This window comes from Elephantulus edwardii, unplaced genomic scaffold (assembly GCF_000299155.1).
Source record: "Elephantulus edwardii isolate Elephantulus edwardi_28Jun2011 unplaced genomic scaffold, EleEdw1.0 scaffold00080, whole genome shotgun sequence".
NCBI classification, from domain to species: Eukaryota; Metazoa; Chordata; class Mammalia; order Macroscelidea; family Macroscelididae; genus Elephantulus; species Elephantulus edwardii.
Window position 1 is genome coordinate 3,546,037 of NW_006399830.1, and position 12,346 is coordinate 3,558,382.

The following is a 12,346-nucleotide window of genomic DNA, read 5'->3' on the forward strand; positions in this document are numbered from 1 at the left end:
GCTAGGAGAACAAACAGGTTTGTCCTGGAGAGGGTGAAACCAGGCTGTTCCTTGGAGGCAAGGATTCTGAAGCTTCATCTGACATATTTTGGGCATGTTGCAAGGAGGCACCAGGCCTTGGAGAGGGACATCATGTTTGGGAGAGTGGAGGGACAGCACAGGAGAGGAAGACCTCGATGAGATGCATCGATTCAGTGACAGGGGGGGGTGAGGGGGGTAGAGGGAGTAGGTGTGTTGGAGACATTGAGGTTGGCACAGGATAGAGCAGGGTTTAGGGCTATTGTACAGGGTTGCAATGAGTCACAAACGACTCAACAGCACATAACAACAACAACAACAATCATGTGCTTTTACTAGAAAGAAATGAAAGATTCTTCAAAAGTTACTTGTTATTTGACTTCACACTTGACTTCAAATGGCTCTGTCATCATGATGATAGCTACTACACTTCTTGATATTTCGAAAATACTCTGAGGCTCAGAGGAGTGAGGTTAAGGAAATATGAGCATATTTAGTTGCTCTTCTGATAGAGATTATTAGTGTGGAGTCTGTTAAAATTGACACAGACTACAAGAGTTAAAGAAGGAGCTCTGGTGGCCTCGTGGTTAGAAACTGTGCTGCAATCCCAAAGGCATGCGGTTCAATTCCTCCTGCTGCTCTACAGGAGAAGGATGGGTATTCCCCCCCAGAGCAATTTATTGTCTCTGAAAACCTGCTAGAAGGTCAACTATGGACCTTATCCAACTCAACAGCAAAACCATAACACAAGGTTCAAAGGCGTCCTTTGACGGGCTTGGCTGCTAACGTCAAGATTGTCATTAGAACACACCTCACCACTCTGGGGGAGAAAAACCTGCCGATCTGCTCCTGCCAGCTTTCCACCCTGGAAAACGTGGGAGGGAGATCTGTTCTGTCAGATGAGGTGACAGGCGAAATTACTCGGCTGCAAACAATAGGCGGATTTGAAATAATGGCTGTTTTGTGTTGTAGGGGGAGCTAAAGGAAGAAAAATGGACAGAAAGTAGTGCAAGGAGCGTTGACCAAAGTTTAGAGAAAAGTGATTACAACTTTGCTGTCTTCACTCATATCACAGACTTGGATAGCTGGAGACATTCGAGGTTGCAGTAGGAGAAATCTCCACAGCTTTCCAAGAGGCAGCTTATCCTGCGCACCTGGCTGCCATTGGCCTTCACACGGCTGAGAGCTTCATCACAATTTTATCCAATGGGAGTTTCCAAAATACTTACCCCCACAGTTTTCCGTATTTTTTGGAATTTTGCATGTCAAATTCCCAAATACTCTACAAGAAGAAACAAAACAAAATTAGATGGCTCATTTAAGTGTATCCAAACCTACATCTTTTGGAGGAAAATAGAGATTGAAAGAAAATTTGCCCTTTACACTGAGTTGAACTGTGTCCTACCAGAAGAACAGGTTGGTATCTGAACACTCAGTGTCTGCAGCGTGGGTCTAAGATCTGGATAAAAACATGAAAATAACCCTGGAGGGTTTAGTCGTTAAGAGGCTGAAGTCTGTGCAAATACCGGATAATGCATATGTGAGCTGCCTCACTGATTATAAACTGTCCAGGAAGAATAGCAAAAATAAAGAAATATTAAATCATTATTTTTAAAAATATTTGCCTAGGAAGAAGAGTATTAAAAGACAAAGACGAGCCACAGGCGAGCTTGAATCTCGTGTAAACAGCTTAATGAACCCCTATGAGAATTCCCTTTGTTCCTTTCTATTTACAGTCCTTACTTTTTAAGTACCAGTCTGCCTTCTTAGAAAGAAACAGGCTGCAGAAAGATTCCTCTTCGGGCATTCACAGTGTTAGAGCACTGAGCCTGGTACTGAGTCTGTCAGAGAACTGAATTATCAAACTCAAAACTTCAGTATCAGACTGTAGATCCCCACAGGTAATCCAAGCCAATGTGCACTACGGCGTATGCACGACTTCTAGGAAATATTACAGGCTGCCTCTTAAAGAAGGGCATTCCTATTGATCGAATTGAACAGGCATATGCAACCATAAGAAGAAGGAGAAAAAATCAAAACCAAACACCAGCAACCCTCACCTTGCGGTAGGCCAGGACGGTTCCTACAAAGGGCAGAGGTTTGGGGCCAGGAATCCCAAGCTTCTTCAGGACACTGTGTTTGCGGATTCCATAGCTACAAAGGGAGACACAGGCCAGGTCACCAGGACAGTGATACAGATGCCCCAGCTAGGGGGTAACAGGGGAACAACCAATAATAATAATAATACATGTTGTTGTTATGTGCACCACTTTAATCCTACTTCATCCCCGTCTCCTTTCCCATCTACACTGAGACATAAAAAAAGAATAATGATTACTAAAAAGTCAGTAAAAATATCTTGATACCAAGCCTGCAATGAAACTTCCTAAAGGTTCTAAACCTTGTCTGCTGAATGTTTCCAGCCAGCACTTTTCCAGGGTCTTGGCTTGGATCTTTCTTAAGTGAGTTCTTACTCTATTTGAAGGTTCTGGGGTAGCACAAGTGTTTGTGGTCACTTGGTTACGCAGAAGTGGGAGGCTGGAACCCACTGAATGGGACTACATAAGAAAAGAGCTTGTTTGTTGTTGATTCAAACTATTGAGTTGAAACTAGTAGCTGGAACTCCAGTGGGTTTTCAGAGGCAGTATAGCACACAGGAGTTGACTGCCCGTCTTTATTCCATGGAGCAGCTGGTGGATTCGAATCACATACCTTTGGCTTGACAGCGCATCTCTTGACCACTAAGCCACCAGAGCTCCCAGGTGAAGAAAAGACTAGAACACTTAATTCAGACATTTCCGTACAAAGATATAATAATAGTATCCTGAACCAGTTCCTGAAACGTCCTTGTCTTTCTTGTGAAGAATCATGGGAACCAGGGGTGAAGATTGTACGGGAGCAAAGGGCCATAAACAAAATAACAATTCCCTGACTCTCAGTTCTCTCAGTCGTCCTAAATCCCCAATTACTTCGTCCAACATGCTAATAATTTTACAAAATGGTTAATATTTTAAAGAATTTCTTCAAAAAATCCATCTAGTCAAGGGTCTTCCTCTCTTTTGCCGACCCTCCACCAGTCCAAGCATGATGTCCCTCTCCAAGGAATAGCATTTCCCAACAACAAATCCAGAGTGTGAAAGATGAGGCTTCACGGTGCTTGCCTCCAAGGAGCCTTCTATTTGTACCCTCTCTAAGAGATGTCTGTTCGCTCTTGTGACAGTTCATGAGAATTCAGTACTTAACTCCAACACCATAGCTCAAAAACATCAACTTTTCTTCTGTCATCCACAGTCATCATCCAGCTTTCAGACATATAACAAACGAATTAGAAGATGATGGCCAAGGTTGTGAATCTTAATGAGCGCAGACTGCCTCATCTCTTTCCCGGGGAGTGGCTGGTGGGTTCGAACTGCTACCGTTTTAGTTATTAGTTAAATATGTAACGCACTGCACCAGCTCAATCCCAAGTCACTGCCATAGAACCTGCCTGCCCTTGGAGGATTGGTAGAGCAACTCCTTAGCCACTATGCCACTGAACCAGCTCACCTATTGGCTAGACTGAACAGACTGCAGGCTGAGGGCCCTCTGCCATTTGGATTTAATAAACCAGACAGGTTACACACAATAAATTTCTATTTATAATTTATAAAACACTTAAAAAATCATTTAAAAGTCTTTAAACTGACACCATTGCTCAAGTTTTTTAGAGATCCCTGACAGCAGACTTGCCCAGTGTAGTCTGTCTTCTGGTCCTCTGGGTGCTGGTACCAAGGGTGTTGATTGTGGATCCACGTAAGATGAAATCATTGACAACTTTGATGTCTTCTCCGTCTATCATGATATTGCTTATTGGCCCAACGGTGAGGATTTTTGTCTTCTTGATAAAATCCATATTGAAGGCTGTAGTCTTTGGTCTTATTCATGAGTATTTCAAGTTCTCCTCACTTTCAGCAAGCAAGGTTGTCTCATCTACATAACCCAGGCTGTTGATGAATTTTCCTTCAATCCTGATCCCACATTCTTCACAGAGTTTAGTTTCCCAAATTATTTGCTCAGCATACAGATTAAATAGGTATGGAGAAGGATATAACCCTGAGGCACGCCGTTCCTGATTTTAATCTACGCAGTCTTCCCCTGTTCCGTTCAAACAATTGTTTCTTGATCTAAGTATTGGTTTTGTGTGAGCACAATTATGTGTTCTGGGATTCTCATTCTTCTCAATGTTAGCTATAATGTGTTATGACCCACACAATCAAATGCCTTTGCATAGTCAGTAAAACAAAAATAAACATTCTCCTGATCTTCTTTACTTTCAGCCAGGATCAATCTGATATCAGCAATGATATATCCCTGGTACCACAGGCTCTTCTAAATCCTGCTTAAACTTCTGGCAGTTCTCTGTCAATGTTCTGTTCTGTCCTGTCCATTTTGGATGATCTTCAGCCATATTTTGCTTGCCTGTAACATTAATGATATTGTTTGATAATTTCCACATTCTGTTGTATAACAGTTCTTGGGAATGGGAACAAATATAGATTTCTTTTCATCAGCCTATAAAGTGGCTGTCACCCAAATTTCCTGTCATAAACTGGCGAACATGTCCTGGCTGTGTCTGCTGATTGAAGCATGTCAATTAGTATCACATCAGTTCCTGGACCTTCTTCGTAAGATACTTCCTTAAATTGTTCAGTGTCAACTAGTTCGTTTTTTATAGTGACTCTGTACATTCCTTCAATTTTCTTTTATTGCTTCCTGGATCATTCAAGGTTTTGCTCATAGCATAGGGACACTGTGAGTCACAGCTGACTCAACAGCACATAAGGAACTGTGCAGAAGAGGAAGACCCCAGATGAGATGGACTGATTCAATGACTGGGGCAGTGGGATTGCTGTATCAGAGCGAGTGGGACTGGTGCAGGATAGGGAAGGGTTCAGAGCTACTGTTCATAGGGTCGCCATGAGTCATGGATTACTCAAGGGCACACAACAACAACAACATGTTCGTCAAGGTTCTGACTTAAATTTACAAGACTTAGTCATCCTTGTGGAAAGCTCTGTTTGGTGATTTACTGAGATTTATTGCCATGCCATAGATTTCTGTCTGACTCACCTACCTTCCTGTACCCACTAATTTTTATAGCACCAGCTGCAGGCAGCAAGAGAGCTCTGGTGGCCTAGTGGTGAGAAGCTGGGCTGCATTCACAAAGGCACACAGTTTGAAGTTTGAATCCACCCACTGCTATGCAGAAAAAGGATGGGCAATCTCCTCCTGTGTGATTAACTGTCTCTGAAAACTCACTGGAGGGTCAGCTGTGGATTGGTTCCAACTCTATATACTCAGTGACAGCATAGGGAGGAAAGAATGTATTGCTATTTGGTGGTGCATTGATAACGATTTTAATCCTGGAAACTATGTGGTGCATTGATAACGATTTTAATCCTGGAAACTATATAAAACTAATTGTAGTGAGGAGTGAATATAAAGTGATAGTTTGGGCATAAGTTATAGCTTGTCAAATTCATCCTCTTAATGAAGGACAAGATGTACAGAAAACAGACGGGCTGAATCTGACCATATAGGTAAGTCTTGTTTGGTCTGCTCCAATCATGTCCTAAACTGCCTTTGTCTAAGGAACGACAGGTCAAGGCTGAAGTTACAGAATGACTCTGCCACTTCGTCCCTCCAGTGGTTGTGTGTCTTAGCCATGATCTGTAGATTTTCCTCATTGGGAAGAAGTCTTTCAGTGCTGTGAGGTTACCATCACTTTTGTGGCAAAGGCATTTTTTTAAAATAATCCTTATATGTTGTTGTTGTTGTGGGTTGCCTTCGAGTCGAGCATGACTCATAGCGACCCTATGAAAAAAGGCCTGAAATCCCTCTACAACTATCGACATTTATCAACATTCATAGAGCTTCTGGAGACATGTTGTTTAGGAAGTGGATACCACTCTTGCTTCCAAAATCCTTATCTAGGGAGTCCTAAAACTTCTCCATAGTAAGAGAGACAACATTTCCCTGGCTAAGTCATCAAGTGTGTGAAAGCTTTCTGGTTTTCAGAGATTCCATTATCCTCACTACCCACAATCTTCTGGCCTTGCATAAAATATTAATAAAATCTTCAAAAATCAAGGAGCCAAACTTCCTGTCTTTTCACACTTACCTTACACCAAATTGCTTCTTCTTAGTGTGTTAAATTTGAGGTCTATTCTTTTCAAACCACAAAGTAAACAGTTCATAAAATTGTCACCAGATGCCTCCTTTGTGCATCAGCCAAAGTTGATTCTAATTTAAACCAAACTGGTCCTTTAAAATACAGTCAAGCTTTCCTTTATTATGCTAAGCCCTATGTCTCCTTAGTCAAGAAGGTTTTTCATGAAAATAAGCCTGTGATGCTCCCACCTTGCAACTAGAACCTGGAGGTCACTTGTACTGAAAGCAATCAAATGAAAAGCTCTCTTGGGCCTCCTTAGACAGGATCTTATTCCTACATGGGGCCTAACGACAAGCACAACATATCACTAAATGATCAGAGGTTGAGACTTGTGTTTGTCTCTTCCAGCTAAAGTCGCCCAGAGCTCACGGCTGGATGTTGGTAGGTGGCCCTTGAGTTGTTGCTTCTGCTGTTGTGAGATTCATCTCATCACCTCCAACTCATAAACCCCACGTCCACCGGCGCTCACCCTGCGGGTCCTTCACCAGCCTCGCAGCCTCTGCTGGCTAAGCCTCCGGTTGCAGCCGCTTGGTCTCATTGTGGATCTTCCTCTACTTTACGAAGCTCGATGCCTTCTCCAGGACCTGGGCCCTCCACAGAACACAATCCAGACGGAAGCCAACAACCTCCACCCTCGCTCGCAAGGAGAATTTGGCCTGTACTCCTCCAACACAGACGTGTTTGTCCCTGGGGCGGTCGGTCCATGGACAAGCTTAGATTGAGTTCACCTGACCTCACTTCCGGCAACAGGGACAACGTCTGAAGGAGACAACTCACCTTGAGTCATAGGCACAGTGGAGATCATGGTACACAGAAAGCAATAAGAATCCTTGGACTCTACAAGGATTATGTTTACACCCTAAGAATTTATAGTCTTTGAATTATCACTTGGTAGATAAAAATTATTTGAGTTATAGATGTATGTTTAATATTAATTATTTTTTTAATTGCTGTTTTAAATTAGGCTTCACTAACTGGTAAAGTCTTTATGTATTGCCCAAAAATTTTAGTATATGTAGCCACCATCTTTCTATTGTTCTTATTAGCTAATTGTCTCTTGTTTGCAAACCACAGTTCTGGTGGCCTAGTGTCAAGAAGCTGTGTTGCAATCCTGAAGGCGCACAGTTCAAGGCCACTAGCTGTTCTGCCAGAGAAGGATGGACAGTCTCCTCCCATGGGATTAACCACCTTTGAAAACCTGCCAGAGGGTCAGCCATGGGTCAGTTCCAATTCAATGGCACACAACACCAACATGCCAACCACAGAAGTTCATTCTACCATGGGTAATATTTGTATGCTTATTGCCTTGATCTGTTCGGGGAAGTCCTTCTTAAATCACTTTTCCTGCTATTGAAGGCTCTACTGACACTTGAAATTGGAATACATTTGTTAAACTGGCCAGTCAGTGGTGAGCACAGCCAGCCTCACTGAATGCTGTATCTGTCATCCGCACCATGAATGGTTCATAAAAGTTCATACCATCTGATTGCTCCTGAACTTGACTACAACTTCATTCCCCTTACTGCAATCTCATTGTCGTCTCCAAGTGGGCTGTCGACTTCAGGTTATTATGTTCTCTTGATTGACACAACTTCAAATACCATGTTTTCCTTTAACTTCAATCAAGTTCCCCCTTTGCCTGGCTCTTCTCCACCTATCTCTTCATATATCAAAGATAGCTACCCACAGCACCACAGGGGGAAATGCGTTCTTCTCCGTATTACTGCACCTCCTTTCAACTCTTGCCAACTTCTCGATCTCCTCCAAGGATAGGATAGGACAGGACAGGACAGGACAGGATAGGATAGGTGCTTACATGTAGGGTGAGAGCTTCCTTAAAGAGGGGACTAAATCCAACAATTAGACTATTTACCTGCAACTTCTAGCATCATTGTTAGATTAGGACTGGCTAAACCAAGCTACTCCTTGGAGGCAAGGATTCTGGGGCTTCGTCTGACATACTTTGGACATGTTGCCAGGAGGGACGGGTCCTTGGAGAGGGACATCATGCTTTGGGGGGGTGGAGGGACAGCGCAGGAGGGGAAGACCCTCTATGAGATGGATTGATTCGGTGACTGGGGTAATCGGGATGGGTGTGTCAGAGGTGGTGCGGTTGGCGCAGGATAGAGCAGGGTTTAGGGCTGTTGTGCATAGGGTCGCTATGAGTCGGAAACAACTCGACGGCACATAACAACAACAACAACACATTGAGTCATTTAGGGGTCTTTCCTGTCATTCAACTTTATAGTGAAAACCCTTCATTGAATATTTAAATTTCTTAGAAAGAAAACAAAAAGCAAATGGCCAAGATACAAACAATATCAACAAAATAAGAAACTTTAAAAAGGAAAAGAGCCACAGACTAGCCTAAACTACTTCTTTGAGTGAGCCTCCCCTTGGAGACTTCCTGCTTACAAGACAAATAAGGAGTCCGTGTATTGCACCTGTGCTCCACACATAACTTCCCCTGATGGTCCCTGAGCAAGGGGTGACTAAAACAGACAGGGTTAAAGAGAAGAAACTGTCCCCAACCATTCAGACTCAGTAGTGGCTGGAATCCTAAACACTTACTTAGATAACTGGCTGTCCAAAAAGAAACCAGATAGAATGAAAACAGTGCATGTGGAATAACACATGCTTATGTCTGATTTTTTTAAAAGTCACAGACATCTTTGATTTAAAAAAAAAAAAAGACAACTATCCAAAATTAGAGCCATTCGTTGTAGCTTTTGGATTCTGTCAAGTGAACTATTTCTCCTAGCAAACCTATGAACAAGAAATCCTGACCAACCCTGCTCTATCCTGCACGATCTCTCATGCTCACATCCACTGTGGCAGTCACTGTGGTCAAGCTACCTCGTTGGGGCTCTTCCTCTCCTTCACCAATCCTCTGCCCACCCTCCCCCAGCATGATGTCTAATGACCGATTCCTCCTGAAAATAAACCCAAAGTACATGAGAGGAAGTTTCACAGTCCTTGCCTCTGAAAAGCACCCTACCTGCACTTTGTCCAAGACTAATCTGTTTGTTCTAATCTTGTTTTGTTCCAGCCCATGGAATATTCCGTACTCTTCATCACCACCACAGCTCAAAAGCATTGATTCTTCTTTGATCTTCCTTATTCATTGTCCAACATTCAGGTGCACAGGAGCCAACTGAAAAGAACAAGGCTCAGATCAGGTGCACCTTAGTCTCTAAGTTGACCTCGTTTTTCTTTAGAACTTTGGATGGGTCCTTGACAGCAGATTTCTCCAACGCAACACATCTGTTGATTTCTTGACTGCTGCTGCCATGGGTGTCGCTTGTGGATCCAAATGTAAAATGTAATCATTTGCAAAGTTAATCTTTTCTCCATCTCTCAGCGTATTGCCTTTTGGTCCAGTGGCGAGGATTTTTGTTTTCTCGACATTGAGACGAAACCCATATTGCAGGCTCTGCATAGTCTTTCATCTTCTGCAGTAAGTGACTGAAATCTTCTTCATCTCCGCCATCCAGGTCCACCTGACACGGGCTGTTGAGCCTCCTCCAATCCTGACCCCACATTCTTCTCCATGGAGAACAGCTTCTCCATTCGTTCTGCATACAGACTGAACAGGTGTGGAGAGAGGCTGCAATTCTGACACATATCCTTTCACGTGATTTTAAACCATGCTGTGTTCCTAGTTCTGGCTTTTGTTTTAGAGTATCGTTCCCACCAGAAGCACTGAGCGTGTGTAAGTATAATAACTGAAAGTGAAGCCTTAATTCCGCTTTACGTCTTGATACTGGTCTGAAATCCACATGAATTTTTAAGTGGTTTTTACTGAGCCTAATTTGAATTTTTAAGTGGTTTTTACTGAGCCTAATTTCTCTGATCTCTGTGGTGACCTAAGTCCTGTAACCAGAAAGTCTCACAGATGTCGGATATCACAAGCTATTCCTAGGGAGTCTTCCATCATGTTCCACAGATACTGGATATAACAGCTTGTGTCCAAAGGGTCATGTTACTGATACATCTTTGATGCAATGACCTCCCAGAAACAAGTACATTTAGGAAAACAATTTTAATTATCATTTTCCAGGAAAACCTGTCTTACCTTAGTCTGTACCTGAAGAGCACATATGTTTACAATTGTCATTTTGACCAGTCATGTGATCCCACCAGTTCCCCCCCCCTACACTTCCACTCACGGCTCTCCCTCCCTCACTCTCCTGTGACCTTCCCACCAATCCCAATTGCATAACTTTCATGGGTGTATAAATACAGTGGACTCTTTCTTCTGTGCCATAGCCCTCCTCACTCTGTCAACTGAAAAGTTTGCTCAGTCCAAATCATCTCCTGATTTTCAATAAAGAATTTGATTTTCTTTGTGCAGGGTGAGTTTTCGCACGTCTGCGTGTCTGAGTCTGTAGACTGGTGTTTGCACACTGCTGTTCCTGCGAGGTGACCAGGTGGAGGAGAAATGGCCGAGGGCCGAGGCTGCTGATGGCCATTCACAGCGAAGCTGCTTGTCCTGCGAAGTTAGCAGCTAAGTGGGCATTCAGGGCTGTGAGCCGAGAAGCCCAGTCCAACCAGCCGTCCAGAACTATTCAGCTTAGAGAGTGACTTTACGGCATCTAGACGGCGCCTTGTCAGGAACACTGAACAAGCAGCCGTGACGGGTCCCAGGCACTGGACACGAGACCTTGTCTCCTCTTTTTTTGGATGGTAACCCTTCATTCCATGTAAGTGCCAAAGAAATCTGGTCCATCTTATAACATGGAATAAAACAAAACTTAGGTACAAAAGGTCAGTAAAAAGAAGAAAGAGCGACCAAGCCGCTAAAAAGGCATGGGAAAAGCTACAAAAAGTGCAAAGCCCATGAAGGGCCTCCTGTGGCCTGGACATCCCTGGACTGAGAGGCCCATTGTCCTCAGGCACACATCTGCTGGGTTCTTACTCATTTATCGAGGACCAAACTGGTAGCCAGTGTCCAGGACAAAAACATCACTGTACGCTTCTTGCCTCAGCAACTGAACTCTGGGAGGTGGGGATGACTTGCAACGGAGTCATTTCATAGAATTTGCATAAGATGACTTAATAAGCCCATATGATTTTGTAACAGCTGACTCTTAAGCAAATTCCCCTCTGCCCCCTAATTCTCATCTTCAAAACAGCTAGGGGGAGAGGCCAGAGAAGTACAACAACTACAAAGCTGAAGAGGCAGCTAGCTACTCACAGATAAACGAGCAGCAGGCTGGTGACCAGGAGAATCCAGGTCTCGGTGGAAAAGCTTGGGATCAGGTCCATGGCAGCTTGCCAGGCGGGGCAGTCTCCAGTCCTCCGCTGGGCTCTGTGAGCCGGGCTGTGCGATGCTGGGAGGCCGCGGGCAGGTTTTATGCTGGTGCAGGGGTGGGGCCAGAGCAGTAAGCAATGGAGAAAGCCAAGCCCCGCCTCCAGCCCAGCAAGTTCAAGGTGCACTGTCCCCTGAAACTACGCAAAACACCCAAGCCTGCCCCCCTCCTTGACCTCTCCAGAGTTAGTGCTTGGGGGAAAAAAACAACTAACAACTCTGTGTTATCAGTACAGCCAAAGGTTATTCTTTCTAATCAGAAACTCCAAGTAAATCTTACAGAACCATTACCTGTCTGTATTTACTCACTGCCATTCTGACTTATGACCCTCTGTCAGATTTCCAAGACCATAAGTCACAATGGGATAATACTGCCCATCTTCCAGCCCTGAGGATGCGGGCGGATTCGAACCCCTAGACAACTCGGCGTTGGGGTTAGCAGCACAACACCCCATGGGCTACACCGCCACAGCTTATGTGAGTATTTTGGTATAGTCTGAGGTAGACAAGCGTTGTTGCTAATTGTCCTCACATCAGCGTCTGCTCGTGTGACCTTCTGTATAACAGAATAAATACAGCACTGCCCTGACCTGGGTCACCCTCACAATTGCTGGTCTGTTTGATGTCATTGCTGTGGCAACGTGTAAAAAGTAAAGACTAGAGATGTAAAAATCGAAGGGGAAAAGGAGAGTCCTAATGAAGGCACGGGCCTAAAACTACTTTGACCTGTTGCTGCACTGGGGTGGGGGGCGGGGAGGGATTGCACAACAATGAAAGAATGTTTCTTTTACTTTTCTTTTTTTTTT

General features: G+C 43.9%; 1 protein-coding gene across 2 annotated transcripts in view; it reads right to left on the minus strand.

The window, feature by feature from the left end:
• The window catches only part of LOC102869879 (cytochrome P450 3A12-like), a 32,406-nt gene extending 20,909 nt beyond the window's left edge, over nucleotides 1-11,497 (minus strand). For both annotated transcript variants that reach the window (XM_006889615.1, XM_006889614.1), the window contains exons 1-3: nucleotides 11,427-11,497; nucleotides 2,079-2,172; nucleotides 1,248-1,300 (exon numbers count right to left, since the gene is read on the minus strand). In XM_006889615.1, the coding sequence (XP_006889677.1) occupies nucleotides 1,248-1,300; nucleotides 2,079-2,172; nucleotides 11,427-11,497 (218 nt within the window). The remainder of the gene's footprint in view (nucleotides 1-1,247; nucleotides 1,301-2,078; nucleotides 2,173-11,426) is intronic.
• Between the last annotated feature and the right edge of the window lie 849 nt (nucleotides 11,498-12,346).